Source organism: Vespula pensylvanica, chromosome 1 (assembly GCF_014466175.1).
Source record: "Vespula pensylvanica isolate Volc-1 chromosome 1, ASM1446617v1, whole genome shotgun sequence".
Classification (NCBI taxonomy): domain Eukaryota; kingdom Metazoa; phylum Arthropoda; class Insecta; order Hymenoptera; family Vespidae; genus Vespula; species Vespula pensylvanica.
This window is the reverse complement of record NC_057685.1, coordinates 9,168,303-9,189,975: the sequence shown is the minus strand read 5'-3', so window position 1 is coordinate 9,189,975 and position 21,673 is coordinate 9,168,303. Positions and strand designations below refer to the sequence as shown.

At 31.0% G+C, this 21,673-nt stretch overlaps 6 protein-coding genes and 1 long non-coding RNA gene across 12 annotated transcripts; 4 read left to right on the top strand and 3 right to left on the bottom strand.

Annotated features, from left to right (window-relative positions):
• Positions 1-41: 41 nt before the first annotated feature.
• Positions 42-1,545, bottom strand: LOC122631310 (centrosomal protein 20-like). 2 transcript variants are annotated; one of them, XM_043816916.1, is made up of 4 exons: positions 1,435-1,545; positions 1,052-1,265; positions 720-929; positions 48-637 (listed from the first exon to the last, which is right to left on the bottom strand). In XM_043816916.1, the coding sequence occupies exons 2-4, from the start codon at positions 1,077-1,079 to the stop codon at positions 501-503; spliced, it is 375 nt and encodes a 124-aa protein (XP_043672851.1). In that variant the 5' UTR covers positions 1,080-1,265; positions 1,435-1,545; the 3' UTR covers positions 48-500. The 2 variants fall into 2 exon arrangements, with proteins under 2 accessions (XP_043672933.1, XP_043672851.1); XM_043816998.1 differs by lacking the exon at positions 1,435-1,545 and having other exon boundaries at positions 42-637; positions 720-945; positions 1,052-1,300.
• On the top strand, positions 1,494-8,179 carry LOC122631190 (popeye domain-containing protein 3-like). 4 transcript variants are annotated; one of them, XR_006327654.1, is made up of 10 exons: positions 1,494-1,674; positions 2,441-2,620; positions 2,764-3,024; positions 3,322-3,689; positions 4,702-4,859; positions 4,989-5,091; positions 5,192-5,332; positions 5,467-5,632; positions 6,404-6,677; positions 7,255-8,179. XR_006327654.1 is itself a non-coding variant. In XM_043816774.1 (9 exons), exons 3-9 carry the CDS (start codon positions 2,802-2,804, stop codon positions 7,317-7,319), a joined length of 1,224 nt encoding a protein of 407 aa, XP_043672709.1. In that variant the 5' UTR covers positions 1,494-1,674; positions 2,441-2,620; positions 2,764-2,801; the 3' UTR covers positions 7,320-8,179. The 4 variants fall into 4 exon arrangements, 2 of the variants coding, with proteins under 2 accessions (XP_043672709.1, XP_043672624.1); XR_006327644.1 differs by having other exon boundaries at positions 7,252-8,179; XM_043816774.1 differs by lacking the exon at positions 6,404-6,677.
• Positions 8,180-9,278: 1,099 nt separating this feature from the next.
• On the top strand, positions 9,279-10,669 carry LOC122628983. 2 transcript variants are annotated; one of them, XM_043811961.1, is made up of 4 exons: positions 9,279-9,788; positions 9,906-10,084; positions 10,162-10,383; positions 10,442-10,669. In XM_043811961.1, the coding sequence occupies exons 1-4, from the start codon at positions 9,711-9,713 to the stop codon at positions 10,497-10,499; spliced, it is 537 nt and encodes a 178-aa protein (XP_043667896.1). In that variant the 5' UTR covers positions 9,279-9,710; the 3' UTR covers positions 10,500-10,669. The 2 variants fall into 2 exon arrangements, with proteins under 2 accessions (XP_043667896.1, XP_043667989.1); XM_043812054.1 differs by having other exon boundaries at positions 9,281-9,788; positions 10,162-10,363.
• Positions 10,670-11,943: 1,274 nt separating this feature from the next.
• LOC122628151 (larval cuticle protein A2B-like) lies at positions 11,944-13,339 on the top strand. Its single transcript, XM_043810107.1, has 2 exons — positions 11,944-12,005; positions 12,660-13,339. Exons 1-2 carry the CDS (start codon positions 11,994-11,996, stop codon positions 13,014-13,016), a joined length of 369 nt encoding a protein of 122 aa, XP_043666042.1. The 5' UTR covers positions 11,944-11,993; the 3' UTR covers positions 13,017-13,339.
• A 2,114-nt stretch (positions 13,340-15,453) lies between these two features.
• Positions 15,454-16,837, top strand: LOC122628140 (mediator of RNA polymerase II transcription subunit 15-like). Its single transcript, XM_043810064.1, has 2 exons — positions 15,454-15,607; positions 15,813-16,837. The coding sequence occupies exons 1-2, from the start codon at positions 15,500-15,502 to the stop codon at positions 16,740-16,742; spliced, it is 1,038 nt and encodes a 345-aa protein (XP_043665999.1). The 5' UTR covers positions 15,454-15,499; the 3' UTR covers positions 16,743-16,837.
• A 1,071-nt stretch (positions 16,838-17,908) lies between these two features.
• LOC122628161 lies at positions 17,909-19,402 on the bottom strand. Its single transcript, XR_006326989.1, has 4 exons — positions 19,078-19,402; positions 18,580-18,803; positions 18,329-18,400; positions 17,909-18,234 (listed from the first exon to the last, which is right to left on the bottom strand). It is a non-coding gene; the product is annotated as an uncharacterized LOC122628161 (long non-coding RNA).
• A 775-nt stretch (positions 19,403-20,177) lies between these two features.
• On the bottom strand, positions 20,178-21,214 carry LOC122628146 (cuticle protein 16.5-like). Its single transcript, XM_043810078.1, has 2 exons — positions 21,163-21,214; positions 20,178-21,048 (listed from the first exon to the last, which is right to left on the bottom strand). Exons 1-2 carry the CDS (start codon positions 21,172-21,174, stop codon positions 20,284-20,286), a joined length of 777 nt encoding a protein of 258 aa, XP_043666013.1. The 5' UTR covers positions 21,175-21,214; the 3' UTR covers positions 20,178-20,283.
• Between the last annotated feature and the right edge of the window lie 459 nt (positions 21,215-21,673).

Genomic DNA, 21,673 nt, shown 5'->3' with positions numbered 1-21,673 from the left:
TATATATATATATATGATGTCAGGAAATAAAAATGAAAAATTCTTTTAATGTCTTTTTAAATTTATTTATACATTAAAACCTAATTTTTCATGTATACTCTAATGTAAAAAATTTACAGCTTATGTACTCATTAGAATATTACATTAATACAATTACAAATAGAAAATTAATCAGTACAACAAAATACAATTTAAGAAGTAAATAAATACAATTTATGAAGTAAGCCTAATGTTGCAGTTTTTATAAATACAAAGGAAAACTAAAATTATATAAATATTTCAACCTTTATCAATATCATTTATATCGATTAATGCAGTATTCAATGTATTATTTTGAATCTAAATGTTAAGTGCATACAAAATGAATGACATTATTATAATTTATATCATAAATTATTGACAGATATTAATGTTTGATTCATATAGAAGTTCTATAATGCGATATAAAAATAAATGTGCTTAATAAGCAAACTTCGTTGATACATATAATATATAATTTCTTATGTATTTTTCATATGCTTCAATGTATCTATTATGCCACAAAGCAAGGGCAACTTTTTGCTTGTATCAGTTTCTTTTATTCCTAAAGCTTGTGCCAGTAATGTTCGATCATAAGGATGTTTTGAAAGATCGCATTCTACAAGGAGGATATTAATTTTGATTAAATATTGTATTTTTTAAAACATGAATTAAATGATATAGTTTAACATTTTTTCTACCTGCAACAAATACAGTTGAACTGTATTTAAATCCCATCCAATTTAAATATTCGCGAACAAGCTCATTGAAAATAACAATATCAGAAGATTGTTTGGAATTTTGTGTTTTATTTTCCATATTAGAACTATCTAATAATTTGAAAACTTCAGTTCGCATTTCAGCTCTTATACGACCAAGCTCTCCACCAGCTTCTAAAGATTCTCTTACCGCTATAGAAAAATGACGCTAAACGTAATGATTATGTTTCATACATTGTAATTTATATAAGAGCTATGTATTTCTAAAATGATATACATGGTGGTACAGAATACTTCTAATTTCCAGTACATACCATTTACCAAATCTTTTTCCGTTGTCATATTATCAGTACAGTTATATCAATACATATATATTAATATTCGTATACACACGTATACGTATATAAATGGAATTTTGAAGCTTTATCAAATTTCTTCAAAATATTATTTAAAACAACCTCCAAATTCTATCAGTGATACCAAACATCTTAGATCCTTCCATGCGTTGCAATTGTATTGTGCTGGCACCTTGCGAATATTCAAGAGAAAATTGTAACAAACTTGAAAATTTAATAGAAAGATATATAAGAATAAGCCAATCAACGATTTTTGTTTATCTATAAGCAATTTCATAGAAATGCCATCGAATATTAGCGAATGTTTTTGTTGTTTATAGATGGTACATTTCCGAACGTACCTCATTAGTTGTAGTGTGGCCTATTTAATCCCCTCTTGCCTCTTACGCTTTGCCGTCGCCTTTACTTGTCCCTGCTACAGTAACGTCTTTCTGCTAGTTTGACGTTTATTGGATAAGTGAATTTGTTTCGTGTACCGAGTTCAAATAATTTTAACAATCATAAGGAAATACTCGAAATTTCTATTTATTTATTTATCTGTATGCCTTGCGTAAGCCCGCATCATTTTAAATCTTCCATGAGTAAGTTATTTATTGATTTCAATACGATACTTAATAACATGCGTCAATATTCTCAATCTCATAAACATACATTGTCAAAAAAAGATATTTCAATTATTAGATTTTGTATCTTAATAAAAAATTGGACAATAAAAAATGATCAACACATTTTATTTACTATTAAATTCAAGCTTGCTTTTATGTTTCTAAAAATGGTCTATATATCGTATACTTTTCAACAATATCAGTGATAACGACTTATCTTGATTATTATATAAATAATCTTTGAATTAATTTTATCGTCAATAAATTCTGTGAAATACAAATGTTTCTATTCTAACTATTAAATAAGTTACTAAATTTTATTTTGAGCACATACATTTTTTTTCATGCAATCATTCACATGTATGTTAAATAAAACTTCTGACTAAAAAATTAGACTATAATGTATAAAAAAATAATATTTATAGTGATAGATATTGTAAAATATTAAATACAATCATATATAAGAAGATTTAATCTAACCTCTTTATTTTATTAAATATTATCAGTTAATTTGTTATAGAAAATTTTAATAATTTATAAATAATAATCTGTACTTTTTCCAAAATTAATTATAATTTTTAAAAGCAATGATTTAAAATAATATGATATACAGTATGATAATCTTAATGTGAAGTTGGAAGTTAATATTTAAAAAATTAACATTTACTGAATGTATTAATAACGATCTATACTTCTTTATACAAGATAATTGTTATAAATATATTATTGGTCTACATTACAGATGTTGACATTGTCTTCCCGCAGCTGTTTGTAATGCAAATATCCTTCCTTGACCTGAAGCCTACAAGATGGTTTTCATCTTCAAGTTCTAATTTTAGCTGAGAGTAATGTAGATATATAAACAAAAATTACATATTCACAAATGGCACAGAGAATTCACTATTGCATCGTTTATGAATAAGTATGAAATATAATTTCTAGTCGTTAATTAATAACTCCATAGTTAATTATATTATCTAATTATAACATGTTGGAAGTACTTTCGAATATTAGTTTTCTTTGTTACACTATAACTAAAAAGTTGATAAAATTATTTTTATACAGACTGAAACGAAATTGGATAATTTGGTGGTAATGCGGGGATGTGGATCTGTTTTGATTTAATAGGAAGCCGAGAAGGCTTGGGTGCTTCCATTTCATTCCTTATACTTCTATATTCAATTTCTAATAGTGTTGATGCTAGTTTGACAAATGCTGATACATCCAATATACCTCATAACACTGTCACGTCAGATATATCATCACCAACTGTTACGCATCATGAGAATGACGAATGTAGGAATGTGACCACTGATGATAGAGCAAGTATGTATACCTCTTTAATTGTGTATATTTTAACTTTGTATAGTTTTGCTTTGCTTTTATGGTACATACACATGGATACAAGTATCGATGTACATACATAAATTTTATGACAATGCAGTTTGACATAGAATAGATAATTCTAGTTTTTTTTCTTTTGTAATGTTTTCAAATATTTCTAAGGACACTTTATCTTGTTAGAAACACTTTTTATATTTCTTTATCATATTTAATTTCTTAAATTTCATAAATATTATTCACTACTTTTTCGGGACAGTTTCTTTCATTAATATTTCATAGGTTCTGGACTGTCAGTGGTCAGCCATGGAACTGGCCATCCTCATTCGCCAACAGTGCCTCCAACCTTTCTCCACGGAGTTCTTACCTGCCAACCCTATCAAGGAATTTATGTGAACCATGTCTATTTTCAATTAGCAAATGTCTTCTTCCTATTGTCACACCTTGCACCAAGTGGCATACATGGTGTCCTCTATTTAAGGTGCACTCTGCTCGTGGGCTGTGCCTTTCTTGCTTTGTGGGGCTGGACAATAGCTTGCTGGCTGGACGTCGTGCTCTGGAATGCTCTCTTTGTTGTCATCAACTTCGTCCATGTATGCACGCTTCTTTACAAGCTCAGGCCTATCAAGTTTTCAAGGGAAGTTGAAGAGGTAAGTAAAAGATAAAAGAGAAGCTATAATGACTTAGGACAATGTTACAATATTTTATTTTGCACATTTAATATTTATGCAGCGTCCTAAGACAGATCTGGGCATAGGAGAACATAATATTGTTTAGGTGGAGAAAACACAAGTATTTGGTTTTCAATAAACTCCCATGTTCAGGCCTGTTTTAAAAGTATATAAATTGACAACTGGTTACTAGAAATTGATAAAGTAATTCATTAAGGTTTGAAAAATGTTACATTCTGTATATAAGATGCTTTGTATTATTTTATGGAATTATATGATAAAGTTTTTATAACATTTCTTTTATTTGTCAAATATATATGTAGTTATCTTAACATGCATCAGAGATATATATTTATATCATATAAGACGAAAAGTAGATTGATATGTATTGTATTGCATAGCTTAAAATATGTTTGAAAATTATGTATAGTTATGCTTTGCATAACAATAGATTTATTAGTAATTAGACCTTTGTTAAGGAATGCATAGTTGTAGATTGTAATGTGAAAATTTCTTTCAAATATGCATTTGGAAATTCCAACTGATCAGAACTTTTTTAGGTATATTTTCTAATTTGTAAAGTCTTTTTCATTAGAACCTATCATTTATTATATGATAATAATCGTAGTCTAATTAAACTAAGTTTTGAAAACAGTTGGAAGAATTAAATATCAATTAATATATATAAGAAATGTAGCTTGTAATCATGTAGCTATTATTATTATTGTAGCTACTGTTATCTTAATATGGTATATAAGGCATGCTATAAATTTTATTCTTTCAAAACCATGTAAACCTTCTTTAACTTAGTCTTATAATGATTTCAGGAGTAACATGGCAATTTTTAATAAATTTTATGTAAATAAGTCTCAGTTAAGTTATAGTGTATATTATAAATATATTAGTGATACTTTAAGACCATAGCAATGTTACATTAGAATTTAAATCTATATATAGAAAAAATATCTTATACTTAGTTTTTGATATACAGGTATATATTGCTGTATTCCAGCCATTGAGAGTATCACGTCATCAATTTAAAAAAGTCTTAAATTGTATGAAGATCATCAGACAATTAAAATATCAAGAAGTTTACGCTCAAGAGAAAGTAACAAAAGTTGACTCCTTATCATTGGTGTTATCAGGAAAGTAAGTATTTAATTATTCATCTTTAAGAAATGAATAAATAATAATGAATTTGGTACAAATAATATTGAATTTAAGTTACAATTAAGATTTTACGAGTAAAGAACATGAATCTTCTCTGTTTTATTTTAGATTAGTTGTATCACAGAATGGAAGAGCATTGCATATTGTCTTCCCACATCAGTTCCTGGATTCTCCAGAATGGTTTGGTGTCTCTACAGATGAATATTTCCAGGTATTTTTATTTTACTTTATGCATAGAGTTTATAATACATGAACTTATATACTATCTAAAAATATATATATATATATTAAAGATCTATTTTATTCTACAGGTATCTATAACAGCCATGGAAGAATCAAGGATATTATTATGGCACAGAGATAAGTTAAAATTAAGCATTATTAGTGATCAATTCCTGCAGGCAGTTTTTGATCATATCCTTGGCAGAGATGTAGTTAAAAAGTTGATGCAGGTAATTTTTTGATTGTCTCTTATTATTAATAAGACGCACATAAAGTGTGTGTTATATTTTGAAAACGGGAAAAATAGATACATCTTTATGTTAACTAAAAACATAACAGTAACTACATTATAATTATAATACAGGTTAGTGAAACAATGGCTGCTAGCAGTCATCAACAACAAAATGGACAAGTTATTGGTCTTGGCAGCATAGGGACGTTAGAAAATGATCCAGATACTAAGCTGTTCGTCGTTAAAAAAACGGGTGATAGTCAGGGGATTACTGCTCTTATCAGTCGTCAGCTTCAAGGTAACAATTATCAAATTACATATAAGCATGTTTATATGTTTATGTGTTAAAAAGACAATTTATGTTTAATTGAGGTTCAATAGAATAAGAGAAAATATTACTATTTGTGGTTAAATGAAATATTAATTCCTTATAACATTTAACGTGATGTTAAAAAATGATGAATTTCAAAACAAAAATAACAGCAGCCTCTATAATAAAAAATTATATCTACATATTTATATGTTTAATGCTGCTTTTATTTTTCTGTTATTTTAACTAACTTTTTTTATAAGATCAGTGTTAATTTTCATTGAGGATATTATAGTATTTATAGTATTTAATAATATACATCATAATAAATGTTTAGTATAATTAAATTTTTAGAATATATTTTAAATTATATTTTATTACAACTATATTACATATTTGATTTGATATGACTTCTATATGGTAGCATGTTAATATGCATGTTAATATGTTATCCTTCGTAATTTATGGTTATGGTTGATTTGTTCTTGCACACTTGATACAGTTTCAATTTCTAAATGTTTTACTACAAATATTTTTTATAAGTACTTTGTTCTGATTGCTTTTATATTTTATAAAAACTTTTCATCTTTTTTAATGTGAATAGTAGATAAAATTGTATTAAATTCTCTATATAAAGGGAACACTATAGAATTCGTTTCAATGATAAATTAATAATTAGTGAGAATATTTATTACCTGCAACTATTATTATGTACTCAAGTTTTTAATTTTACCTCAATTTTGATTTTGCTTTGGATAGAAGAGAGAATGCCGCTGCTGTACATGAGCCAAGAAGTACTACACAATGCCTTACATCATACCTCAAATCATCTGTGTGCGCCTTATACACGTCCTTTAAATCCTGTGCAATGCAACGTTCAGTCTTCCTTATAATGCTTTTGCTACAAATTGTGCCTTTATTTAGCACGTTTGTATGCATTGCATATATTATGTTGTCGAAACGAGCATACACATCTCATATGACTCTTACAGAAAGACTTCATTTATTCTTTTCTCCCGAATATTGTATGCAGGTAGGTCTCTCTTAAGCGTCTTTCCTATTGTTTTTACTTTTAGATTCAGATCTAAGAAACTAGTTACTAATAATTTTAGTTTTTATCAGTATTAACCCATTTTAGCAGCTTATATGTGATGTTAAGTATTTATAGAAAATGATTTAATATATATATCCTTTTCAGTCAATTATAATAATTTAGACACATTAGCTGGACAAATATCGTAAACAATATTACTTATATTGATTTAAATTGTGTGCATGTGTGTGCATTGTTATTAGTATTTGATAAAGCTTTTAAAATATGCAATAACAATGTAGGCTTTATTTTGATTACGGCAAATACTTTGAAATTATATTTATATTTCTAATTATTAAAATGATTATAGAAGTATCATAAAAGAACAATTATTTACTATAAGTTATATTAATCTGATAAGTGACTTTTATTTATTGTTTATATGAATCATTTAGTGATGGTATTATGCTCATTTTATGAAAGTAAATTTAAAATTTATATATATAATATGTATTTAGTCCAATGAAATCTTTAATCTTTATTACATAAAATTTTTAATATTATAAATTTACAGCAGCAGGTGATCCAAATGCTTGGAGATTGGGAAGAATCGAAGAGACTGATCATGAAACACCTGTTTAATGATTGTTAAATTGATGTCATCCTCGACAGTCAATATGATATAATATTGGTCTTTTTATGTAATGCAGTTATGATGAGACAATATTCATCATAATCTTCATAGCATGATGTGCTGTGCGTGGAACAATTGAACATTCTCTTGCCAATCTTTAATTTTGTTCACAATTAATCAAATTTATTAAGTGATAATAAAAAAGTAATTGTTTACAGCATAATAATTCTACTATAGTTTGTAATAAGATATACAAATAACATTATTTTATGCTTCCATTGTATTATAAGGTACTATGAAATTTTTGTTGTAAGGATCAACGATCATTATTTATTTATATATTCTTATTTAATTATATCACATTCAATAATATAATGAATATGATTTTATAAACACAATAGAATGAGCGTTGTTCGATCGCAACGGCGTAACTTCTATAACATGAGATATTAAATTACAGTCTAACTGATAGAAGATAGAGAGGCCTATGAAGAGGATTGCTTTCTATACCCAAAAATAGTGCCTTTTTACTTCCACTTTAATTTTTAATTTCGGAATGAAAAGTATATACAGTACAATTGTATAAAATCGTTATATATTTATTCAATATTTTTTAAATAGAAATTTTCCAATATTACTATATATCATGTATGAGAAAAATAAGGTCACAATCTTGTTGAAGAATACATTCGTGATTGGAGAGATAAATGAAGTTACGCCATGAATGCGTACGAATATTACGAAGTGCAACATAGCAAATGTTTAAACCTTTATACTGACATATTGCTGGTAGAGGCAAATCATTGCCTGTAACTTGTAATGTTAATAATGTGAAATTATCAAAGATATTATAATAATATTAAAATCATGTTGATCAAATTTTCAGTATAAATTATCAGTATATAAAAGACTTATTCATTTCATTTTGTGATCATAATCTATCATTAAAATTAGTTATTATGGATGAAACAATAATAAGGACAACTGTACAGAGGAAGAGAGATAAATGTTTTACTATTTACCAATGTATGTCAAATAAGAAAGTCTCAAATAACTGCTTTGACGAACAAGCCACAATTAAAAAATAATTTTAATGAAAAATAAAACTACAGCATTTTCCTGGAGTTTAAAGTGTAAATCTCAGGTTTCGATGTTGAAACGATTTCAGCAATGAAAAACAAAAAAGTTCTATTGGAGACAGTATCATCTAGTCTTTATAAATCTGCATTAATAGTTTCAAATGTCGTTGATATCGAAATCATGCACAGCTAAGGTTGTAATACATACTTTAAGAAGACTTTTTATATATAAAACATAGTTCTGAACACATATTTTATTCCAGATATTGCCAGTTTAATCATTGCATAAAAATGACATCGTTTTCTCGTACACATAAAGCATACGTGCATAATTCGTCTAACAAAAAGAATGAAATTTATTCTGCAAAAAATAAAAATTTTCCTTTCAACAGTATATGTCATTGATGAAAGGACCATTCAAATTTAATGTACTTTACATATAATTTATATATAAAAAAACAACTATAATTATGTCGATGTATTACAGTTATATGTTATATATCTTTGTTGTTTACTGTTTTCCAATGTTGTTATTATAGTTTTGTATATGTACTTATTTTCATTTTATAGTTAGGTAATAAATATGTGAATAATAAAATGAAAAAAAAAAAAACGTATCATATTGAATACAATAATGATTGATTAAATAATGACATGAATAAAGTTAGTTTTAGAAAAAATTGGCTTGTTATTTTCAATTCCAATATATTTCATTTAGTATACTTATTTCACAGAAAATGTTATATTTAAACATGTTTTATTGTTTTAAGCCTTATGAATATTAAATATCTGATAATTTTTATTATAAACATTTTGATAGATGATTATTTACTATCTTATTTATTATAGATAAATATCATATTTATCTATGTGTATTTGGAATTAGGAACTATCACAGTTCCAAGAATTATCGTCACGCGATAGTAAACGATTAAATCTTACTGCTTGGATTTTGCTTCTGTGTGTTATAATGTATAATGTACAAACGCAAAAAAATGAGCTATGGGATTAAAAATAATACGAAATTATTACGAATAAAGATAAAATAACGCGATTAAAAAGTAAAAATGGAAATTCCTTATAATTTTCATTCGATATAAAGTTTTAGGTTATGTATTCTTTATTTATTTAATGATACTAAAGGATACTGAATGTACGCCTTAATGTTAAATAGATAATCGTTATCAGTACCTTTATAATTGATAAAAATTATTCGAGTAAACAATGGGAGTTGAATAACTTTTAATAATATTGTTTTACTAGTAGAATAAAATATTTTCATGTAATATAAGTAGTTTGATTTTATGTAAATAAGTAATAATGTCAACAATAGATTCACGTCGATTGACCGAACCAGAATTCTTATCAGAACATGAACTCTGTCAAATATTAAAAAACGTGAGTAACTCATTAATGTTAACTCTACTTTGAAATAAATGTTTTATAAAAATATATGTATTTTCTATATTATATAATATTTTTACTATATAATATAGTTTTATCTTGTTTATATAGAGATGTATTGAAATAAGAAATTTTGAAAGATTATCTAAAGTAGAATTGATAGAGTTATACAAACGAGTTGCTATGCCGTTACCCCAAAGACAACTTCGAAACATAAATTGTAAAGAGGCAAACAGAAGTAATTTGAATCAGAAGCCTGTATCAGAAATAGATCAAAATATGACAATACAGTAAGCAGTATAACAATATAGTAATACATGTTTGTAGATTTAATATTTTAATAATAATTTGTAAATTTATTTTTTAGGCTTTCTGATAAACATGACAATACAAGCATTACTAACTTACATGAAAAAAAAAGAAAAGTATTTCATGAAAATTTAATAGAACCAAAGTCATTCATGCATGAAACTAAATCAGTATTGAAAAAAGTTCGTCTAACTTCTATATCAAAAAGAGAAATTGATTGTAATGGAATTAACAAACATGAAATTAATGAAGAAAATGAAGTATGGTTTGATGTATTTATTTTATATATATTTATATATATTCATTTTATTATTAAAATTATTACCCTTGTGTTATAGGATTCAACTTTACCACCTACAAAGAAAAGGCAAAAAATTACATGGCCCTAACTTCTAATTGATAAGTGATATGCGAACTTTTTTGTTTTAATTTAAAAAATTTGAAATTTCTCTATATTATTACACTTTTTATTCTTATTACAAAGAATTTTGAACTGTATATTACAGTTGATTGACAGCTAATGTATTTATAAGAATATATTTTAGCGTTTTTCCATTGATATAAAATGCCTTTTTCTTATAGGTTTATCATGTAAAAATAATGCTTCCAATTCCTTGATTAATGCATGTAAAAATAAAGTATGAAGATTAAAGTATGTATAAAATAAAATAGATTACACTAAAAATTAAATTATATATAAATAAAATGATTTATCATTTATATATGTGCTATACTATCATGTAAAGAAAATATAAACATATAAAAGAATATCGCGCGCTTTTTAATTTTTGGTCGGTATATTACCAATGCCATCTAGTAATGTAAAATTGTAACTAATTGTTAAAGAATGCCCCTAATGGTAGATAACATTAATACATACGTGAAGAATGTTATTTATAAATCCCCGAATGACATTGTATTTTTTCAAAAATTGTGTGTGTATCATTATATACACATGTATTTGTGTTTTTGTAAAATATTTCAAGAAAAAATTATTTCAATTTAATAAGCTTTGTTACATACGTACAAATTTACTTTATATTTCACATAACGTTATAAGAATTGTTTTTTTCTTTATATATTCGATTATTAATGATTTATAAATTTATTCTTTTATAGATTATAGATTATTAGATTTTTAATAAATGTCCTAATTCTTATATTTATTTAAAAATGACAAATGTAAAAGTAAAGAAAAAATTATAATAGAGACATATGTTAAAATTAGTGTAACTATCTAGTATACTTTATAATTTTACAATCAAAAGGTGAGCGTTCCACGATAAATCGTGAGTGCACTTAGTATTCTTTGTGCGGGCCAACTTAACATAGCGGAAGTGTTACACTTGCAACTGAGACCAAAACCTTTCAGTTACGCAATAGCGAAAGTAATACGGTGATACAGAAAAATTATTGACCATTTAAATATTAAATATTTGACTTGGCGTATAACTTTAATAAAAAATTAATGAATGTCGTATATAACTACATTGTTTATAAAAAGAGAATACTGTTTGAAAACGTGAGAGTAAACGATCCTACAGAAGAAAATTTACAAAACTGAACTCTTTTATAGATTTTGTTTACCTTTTGTCGATATAAAAACTAAAGACTTTTATTTTTAACAAAAGTTTTTGTAATTATTTATTATAATACGCTCATTTGAGGATACGAAATTAGTTCAAAACGAGAGCGAAACTTTTCCTGTCTCATATGATACACGTCACGTACACTCATTTCAAACTGTTTGCAATGCAACGAGGGATGCGGCACACGTTTCACGAATGACCACCCCGTCGTTCCTATAAATACGATTGTCAGCACTTGGTCGAACGTCAGTCCTTCTCTAAACACATCTGTGAGATCATAGGATTACATTCAAGTAAAAAAATGGCTATCAAGGTGAGAATACGCGATTAAATAAAATCTATACGAAAATAATAAGATATTGTGCGACAATATATTTTCTATACAAATAGTATAAATTAATTAGAAAAATACAAACATTGTGAAGAAAACTAAAAACATTTAAATCTTTTAATTCTTTTTCTCTAAATCTTTTAATTTGCTTCATTTCACAACTAACATCTAAAAATATTTGCAAATTGGAAACTAAAGAGAATCATAAATCAATCAAAAAAAGTATCTCAGAAAACGATGAAATTACTTTTGAAATATAATTTATTAATATAATATGATGTACATCGTTATAGCACCTTGGTTTAATAAAAGTATGAATTACATATCACTAATTGATTGTATTTGTCAATAATCATGCACAATCATATTAGACATTGATCATTTGTACCGTAACCCACTTAGGAAGTGTTCATAAGGCGATGTGAAACTTTCGTCCTTTTCACATTCGAACCAATTCGCTTTCAAAAACAACGAGCTTTGCATACGTTATGCGAGAAGAGAGATAGTCTTATTATTTTATATCAATTTGATGTTATTACATAGGCTCAGTATTATTGCACTTACAATATTAGTAAACAGAAAAAAAATAATTATCCGATGTATAGATTCGATGATATAAAAAATATTTCTTTTCAGTTGATCCTTGTCGTCATGGCAGCTGGAACGTTTGTTCTATGCAATGGAGGAGCTATTCCAGTACCTGTTGCTGCTGTAGCTCCAGCAACGGATTACGATCCTCATCCGCAATATACTTACGCTTACGATGTAAGCGACAGCTTGACTGGTGATTCGAAGAGTCAACACGAGAGCAGAAATGGTGACGTTGTTAGTGGCAGTTACAGCTTAATCGAAGCCGATGGTACCAGACGAGTCGTCGAATACACCGCTGATCCAATTAATGGATTCAACGCTGTCGTCCACAGGGAACCTGTAGCTCTTATTAAACCGATCGTTCCTGTTGCTCCTGTTGCTCCAATTGCCTACCGTCATTGACTATACCTATTCTAGATACAAATATAACTGATACTATTATTTCTCCATACGACTAGTCACGTTTATCTCTACAACTTTCCTCGGTTCATATTTTCTTCATTCAACTTAATGAAGATACAAAGTTTGCGATAGATATTGCAAATGCTTGCCACGAATCATCGTGATGTTTTTTATAGGTAAATTGCAACGAAGATGTTATATACTGGATGAAAATTTATTTAACATTTTATAGAAATTTTGAGATTTTAAACTATTCGTCGATAATGAGAAATTTTGTAGCATTGTATATAACTAATAATTTTAATTAACATTTTGTATGCATAATAAAGATATTTTATTATAATACATTTGTTTTCTGTTTATCTTCTTGATTTGATAATGTTAAAATACTTAAAGTTGCTTACTGAGTATTTCTCGAAAAGAAAGAAGATTGATTACACATCTTTTGAAGACTTTTGTGTTATTAATCCATTGAAAATAAAAGTGATTTCGAAGAAAAATGATGCCTTTAGGAAATGTTTGTGTCAAAAATAGAATGATTTTCATAATTTAAATCGTAAATGGGCAATTAATATTCACTAATCGATTTAGAAGAGATACTTACTCCTACATGCATAAGGTGTGATGTGAGGAAGGATCAATTACAAATTATTAAATGCTAGAACAATGTAAATGAAGTTGTCTATTTTTCTCAATCGAAAATAGTGCGAATTATTGCGATATAAAGTCCCAATTGTTTTCTGTTATCTTGCCAGCATATCTTATGAAGAAAATCGTTGAACTATCGACGATTCGTCATTATTTCGCAAAAGATATTTGTGGAGTACGCGGAGAAACGTGCCTTGCATTAAAAATTATATTCGACTTGCTGGCGCTTGTTCCTCGAGCACCCAGTATAGATTTATAAAATGTACTTCAATGAAACAAAAATCTATTTGTAATAAATCTTTTTATAGGAAACTCTCTCTTTTGTAGGAAAATCTCGTACGATTACACCAGGAGTTTTGAAGAATCGCCTTCCTGTACTAATTCTTTTACACTGTGCTCCACTTTTTCATCTATTGCTCAACTTCCTGAAATTGTAACGTAATGATTATTATCCTTAAAAATTCCTGAAATGTTTATAAATGTATTCTTTGAAGGTTTTGTTAAAATCGATTGTGTAATTTTTACGTTAAATTAGAATATAGAGGGTGAAGGACGTATTTTTTTGGATTTCATGCACGTTCTTCTTTATTGTTGGGCTTTTATACATCGTATATAGTCTATGTTATTCAGGAAGATCTAGACTGTTGGCTAATGAAAGATTTTATCAAATCGATTTAGTAGATTTAGTAGTTTCTGAGATTACTTCGGACAATGAAACAAACAAACTTTGCCTCTTTATATATTGGTATGGATATTGATCATACTCGCAGAAAATTGGCGACAATTAATACTTGATGTTTGTTTTAAGTGATGAAAGTAGGCATCCACGTAGGATTTCATTTAGGAATAACGTAAACCGTTTTGTCGACGATAATCGTCTCTCCTTGCTCGTCACTCGTTCTGAATTTTCCGATGTTCTGCATTGTAGGTATTGGACACATTATTCAATGGCCTTCTACTGTCTCTCGAAATCGACTTACATCGATATTCAATTAGCATACAATGTATACTACTCCGAGTGATTCTTGATGATCGCTTACAAAAACTAAAGGAATTTTAACCAAAATGTGAAGAAGAAAATAAATGTTTTACAAAAATTGGCTTTACGAAATAAGTGTCTGATACGAAAATATTATATAGTATAATAGTACTTTACAAAATATACAATGTTCTTTTTAAATATTTATTAAAATTTAAATATTCTTTAAATATGTAAAATAATATTTAAAAAAAATCAGATATAAAAATAAGAAAGGGATACTGAAATCGTACAACGAATAAACAAGATGCGACTCGGTCATCACTTTCTAAAATATACAATGTTCTATTGAAATATTCTTAATTAAATATGTGAAATGTTATTTCTAAATAATCAAAGATAAAAATAAGAAAGACATACTGAAATCGTATTACGAATAAACAAGATGTGGCTCGGTCATCAGTCTTTTGAGTCGAGGCGAGCAACCCCAATGATCGCGAAAGGTTGGCGCTTGGAGAGGAAGGACGGTATGCTGAGGTGCAACTCGAAAGACTTGCTTTCGTCGAACGACCTCGGTGTACAAGGAACGTTCCTGGTCATTGGCGTATTGGCATACAGGTCGCGTGTATGCGGCACAGTTCGATATGAAGAAACATAAGCGCGTACTCATTGTGTTTGTTGGTACACGTGCGCATCATGTCCTGGGCAAGCCCAGGTAGTATCGCAACGATTATGAGAAGGTCGTTGAATAAAAGAAGAAGAAAGAAGATATCACCGAAAGATTAGGTGGGGGCGGTAAAGGCGGGTGCTTTGACGGCTTTGGGTGCAAGGAATTCTCGCGGGTTATTGTCTACGGATGGCACAAAAATGTAAGTCGCAACCGAGACGTATAAAAGTGCCACCGATTTTACCCCGAGGCATCAGTCTTCTGCCGATCCTCTTGTGGACAAACATGGCTGGCAAGGTAAGTAAGGGAAGAGACGTCCTAGAATCGAAGAAGGTCTATGATTCTGATCGAAGGCAAAGAAACGATTAAAATCCTTGAATCTTGATCAATTTATATTGCTAATATGTAAAATGCTATAAATTGACATTAGATCTTAATATGGTTAAAATGGTTGTCGGATAAAAGCTGAAGAATATGCCTAACTTTTTTTCCTCCCTTTTAGTTCGTTGTATTTTTGGGGTTGGTGGTGTTCGGGCAATGTGCGGTGGTACCGGCGGCGATACCAGCTGTAGCGACTGTTCCTGCGTCAAGACTGGAGGAATTTGACCCGACACCACAGTACAGTTTTGCCTACGACGTTCAAGACACTTTAACGGGTGACTCGAAGGCTCAATACGAAACAAGAAACGGTGATATCGTTCAGGGTAGTTACAGTTTGATCGAAGCCGACGGAACCCGGCGTATCGTCGAATACACGGCCGATCCCGTAAACGGATTCAATGCCGTCGTTAGCAGGGAACCTGTCACTGGTTTAGCTGCTATCGCTGCACCTTTTGTACCCTATGCACCTGCTGTGTCACCCTCCGTTGCAGCTGCACCTGTACCTGCACCAGCTGCACCAGCTATTCCTGCGACTGGTCCCGATTCGGACGTTGAAGTGGTCGAAGCTAGAACAGGACCTCTAAAGAATGCACCGGCTCCACGCGATTTCGAACTTCAACAACAGCAGAGACAACAGCAACTCGAACAGATACGCCAGCAACAGCAACGTCAACAAGAACAGCAGCAACAACAGTTGCAGCAGCTCAAACAAATACAAGAACAGCAAGAACAGACACGCCGACAGATTCAGCAACAAGTCAGGCAAAAGCAACAGCAACAAATACAGCGCTCGCAAGAAGATGGTCAACAGGAAGAACAAAAACAGGAGGAGCAGCAGGAACAGAGATCTTCACCTGTCAGAGCTCTCGCCAGTCCGGTTCAACTTCGATTAGGACAAACTGAGAATGCTCAAAGAGGATTAGTCCAATTACCAACGACAAGAGCTGTCGCTACTTATCCCGCCTACACTGCTTATACGGCAGCATACTCATCGCCGTTTGCCTATGCGGCACCTCTTACCAGTCTCACTTATGCACCTGCACTCCTGTAAAATATGTATCGCCTAATCTCGATTTTTACACGACTTGTCCATCGAATAATATGTTACTATTAAGATTTTAATAAATTGCTTGTAATCTTCTGAAATTGATATTTTTCTTTTATACCTCATAACAATTAAACTTTCTTGATGATACGTACGATGATTCTTGATGATGCATCTACGAAAGCCAATAATTTTCTTTTTTATAATATATACCAAACAATTTTTTATGATTATGTACCAAACAAGATCTAAAATTAATTTGGATAATACTCACTTCCCTTTTTGGAGAAATCGACTCAATTTCATAACAGTTTTCTCATTTCTTATTTCATGAAAATATGTATGAACTAAAAAAATAAAAACATTGTTTTCAGCAGACATTAAATCTAAATCATTTGCTCATAAGATATATCCATTGTTATTTAAAGCAATACTGCATATTGATTTTGATTATTTTTACATTTTATTATGTGACAATGATTGATTATCGATATCCTAATATAACTGATGTGTATAATTTATTATGATTTATTCTCATTATTTTATCATGATTTATTATGGTGTATATACATGTTCAAATAATACTATTTCATTGATAAATATGTGAATAATAAACCCACTCATTACAACGACTTTTATTATTATTATTTCAGTACCTTAAAAATTAAAATTCGCGCAAATAATATATCGAACTTTCGCGACTTGTCGAAAACAATCGAATTGCGTCGTAAGTGGGGAAAAAAGAATCACCTCGTTTGTATCGACATAATTCAGTGTGTGGTGCACCCGCAATACATGATCAAGCGTGGGTGTAATAAAGTAAAAGCGCGGCGATCAATGTCACCGATAGATAGATCGATGCCTTGTCACGTTCATCCATGGAGCCGATTCATCGTCGTTCACCGTTACGCAAAATGTGTTACGTCGACGGGTATACGTTCTTTACGCAACAAACAATGTGCGTATGCGAGCAAGTATGCGACATCGTAATACCCCTCGACCTTCGACTACACATGCTGGCCGCGTAACGGACTTAAGCTAGACAAATACTACTTGTTGCGTGACAAATGCGTAATAAGATAAAAACTACGAACGATCGGCTTTTAAATATATCCGTAAGTTACAAACATGATTCTTATAATTGGATTCAGTGTTTACAAATTAAAATTTTATTTAAAAGTTCATCATTACGACGTTATTACTTATATTTCTATGCACGATTAAGAAAGGATATTTACCATAAAAATAATATGTTTGTTTAATTAATAACATATAATGCGGCTGGTCGTTAGAAGTAAGTAATAATATCAACATTGACCAGACGCAGAGAGAAGTGAGTAGATAAAACCGGTTGATGTCCGACTATATCGTCATGATTACTACTTTTAACTTGAGGCTTTTAAAGAATTGTAATGTACAACTTTTCGTCTTGAATCTGCAAATCAATTATACTTTTATTTGATTCAATATTAATTATATCACATCCATCATTCTCCTCCTGTTAAGAAATCATAAGAAAGTTTTAAATCCGATACAATGATTAAAATATAATAGTTTGTATTTATTTTCTTTCTTAAATTAAAGGACAATACCTTGCAAGGACGTCAAAGAGAAAAGAAAATGTTTGTGAAGTTGAAGGACAACACACGTATTATATAATCCACCTGCAATTACAACGTAACGTTACTCATAATTGCTCTATAAATTCGGCTGGTATGGTCTTAATAAAAAATGGAACACGATAAAAGGCGGCAGACATAGTGAGAGGTATGCGTGCGACGAGAGGCACGATAAAAGTGAGAAAAAAGAGAGAAAGAGAGAGAGACAGAGAGAGAATATATACCTAAAGTTTCGACTTTCACCAAATAAACCAGGGCTGCAGCCACGACCATCGGAGAACCGCGCCCAATGTCATTATGTACCTTCTCGTAATCGCGCCCCATATTACGTATTATACATACGTATAAGCCATTCGAGAAACCGGTTCACTTTTTGGTAGACCACTTCGTCAAAGTATTCGACCAAATCAACAGAGTGACAGCCGGAGGCTATGGATTTCTTTATTGACTTTAATTATAAAAATTTATTTGAGGATATATATAATTAGTTATTTCCCACTGTTCAGTTATCTATATTAAAGTCTACAATACATTTAAATACGTGTTACATTTGAGATCCGACTGTATGACGTACATATAGAAAGAAAAAAAGATTTTAAATATAGTCTTTAGCCGAATAATAAAAAAAGTCTGATTCTAGAGAAGACAAAACGGTGCTAATGACGAAATAATATGTAAATTGTGACAAGAACTAGAGTGAATGAGAAATTTAGAAATCATACCTTCTCGATCGTCGTTAATTTCGTTCAACTTCGTAACCAGCCTACATACACTGTGATACGCACACGCTGCATGCATATGTATATGTACTTCCGAAAAGTACGAGTGCGCTCCGTTTCGTTTCGATTACACAATCTTTTAAATCGTGTCCCGGAATTTGGACTCCTTTCTCCCTCGGTAACGAATTCGGCCCGTGCGATCAACAACGATCAACGACATTGCCCTCAACAACAACCCACGTGAAGCCTCTCATTCTCCTACCATTTTACTCGACTCAATCTTCCACTCATGGATTTGTTATACGTTTTTATGTCTCCGCATGGCGACTGTAAAGTTCTGCCAAGGATAACCAAGGAAAGGAACAAGGAAAACCGCATATAAGAAACAAACGAAATTATATCAATAACTTATTTGAATTACAATCAAGATTTGGTCATTTATTTGCAATAAAAAAGAAAATATTGGGAAAAAACTTGTTTTTTGTATTTATATTTGTATGCGAAATAATGTTTGTGCGGTATTGAAACGCTCATTAATTTATTATATTCATCTGAATCACTATATCGTTGTCAGAATTTTTTTAGCAAAAATCCTGAAGCAAGATAGGTTACGATTAACAACCAAACTCCATTAAAATAATATATAATTTCATTGTGCATATGTACCAACGACTTCCTTAAATCGAAGCACGTACGACCTTAACGATCCTTTCAAGTCGTCGGTAGACGTTCGTAACGCGGATCAACGATGTCGGATTACGGAACGTATCTTTCAAGTGTCAAAAGACGTTTAAGAAAGAACAGGCGAAAAATGGAGAAAGTAGGTCAATTTTGGCAATCGTCAAAAAGAACTTGGGTTATAGATAGCATTTTGTAGTAGAAGAGAGCTTAATCCTTTCGTCAAGGACAAGAAAGCGGAATAAGTTATGAAGTTATGAACGTTCAAGTAAGTTGCGAGAAAAAATGATATGTGTATGTTGTTCACAGTGATAGCGATATGAATATATCTAACATGAATTATCTAACAATATAAAGATAAAGAGAAAGAAAAGTAGAAAGATAAAGAGAGAAATCGGGATTGTGATAGAGACGAATCAAAAATATTAGTTTAGTAACTCAATTTAATCAGTCACATGTAGTCTGCTAAGAAAAATAAATAAGATTCGGCCTTAGTCGACAACAACGTAGTGCGTTGAGGCAAGAGTGGACTTAATGGTAAAGAGCTGGTGCGGCGTAGGAGACGGCTGGGGCGGCATAGGAGACGGCTGGTGCAGCTGCGAACTTGGCAAGGGGAGCAGGATGAGCGGCATAGGCGATGGGTGTGGCATGGGCGGCGTAAGTAACGGCTGGGGCAGCGGCGAACTTAGCATAAGCTGGAGCTGCGGCGTAACTGAGAGCTGGGGCAGCAGCTAACTTGGCGTATGCTGGAGCTGCAGCGTATGCAGGAGCTGCGGCGTATGCTGGAGCAGCAGCGTATGCTGGAGCTGCGGCATAGGCGAAGGGAGCAGCGTGAGCGACTGGGGCGGCAGCAATCTTAGCTACTGGTGCGGCATAGGCCAGAGGAGCTGCGTGAGCGACTGGGGTTGCAACGTGAGCTACTGGGGCAGCAGCTACGGCTTTCACAGCGACGGTAGCTGGTTCTTTGCGTACAACGGCGTTGAATCCATTTACAGGGTCGGCGGTGTAGTCAACAGTACGTCTTGTGCCATCAGATTCCAGAAGAGAATAGCTACCCTGAACGACATCGCCATCACGAGTCTCCTGTTGGCTCTTAGCATCGCCGGTCAGGCTGTCGTGCACGTCGTAAGCGTAGCTGTATTGGGGATGCGGATCGTAATCGGCATCGACGGCTTTAGCTACTACAGCTTTAGCTACTGGAGCTACTGCAGCTACTGGAGCTGTAGCATAAGCCACAGGGGAGGCTGGAATCAAACCGGCGTTAGCGGCGGCCACGAGGGCAGCGAAGGCTACAAACTGAAAGAAAAACAATAACTTGTTAGAAAGACTTTAAATTTTACTTTAACGTTCTAACTTAGAGATTGGACACGGATGTTTCTAAAACAAAAGCCGTACCGATCCTTTACCCACCTTGAAGGCCATTGTTGAATAGACTCGGTTGGTTTGGATCGACTAAGCGACTGATGATGTCCAACGTTGATCCCCGCTGGTTTATATACTCGAGTTCGCGCGGTTACTCTTTCCCCCACTTTACTTTCGGCTTACCGAACTTTGAAAGTTAGGCCAGGTTGATATCGACTGAAGTCAACCGCACTTGAACTTGGTCGGTGTCAATCTCTTATGATCTATATACTTGTATATATTATTTCGGTAAAAGTCTATGAATGTCTTAAAAATTAGTATAATCTTCTAATCTCCTACGAGTTTATATTCTACGTCGATCGAATAATCATTGATAATTAGTTGAAGTAACTTCTAACTAGAAAGTATAGACATATTATAATAAATAACAAAACTTGTAAACAATTCGATATCTTTAAAAAACATTGAAAAGTATTAGATATTAACTTGTACTCTTAATTTTTCATTTCTTAATTTTTCTGTAATAGATGCAGACTCTTTTTTAATAGATTAAGTAATA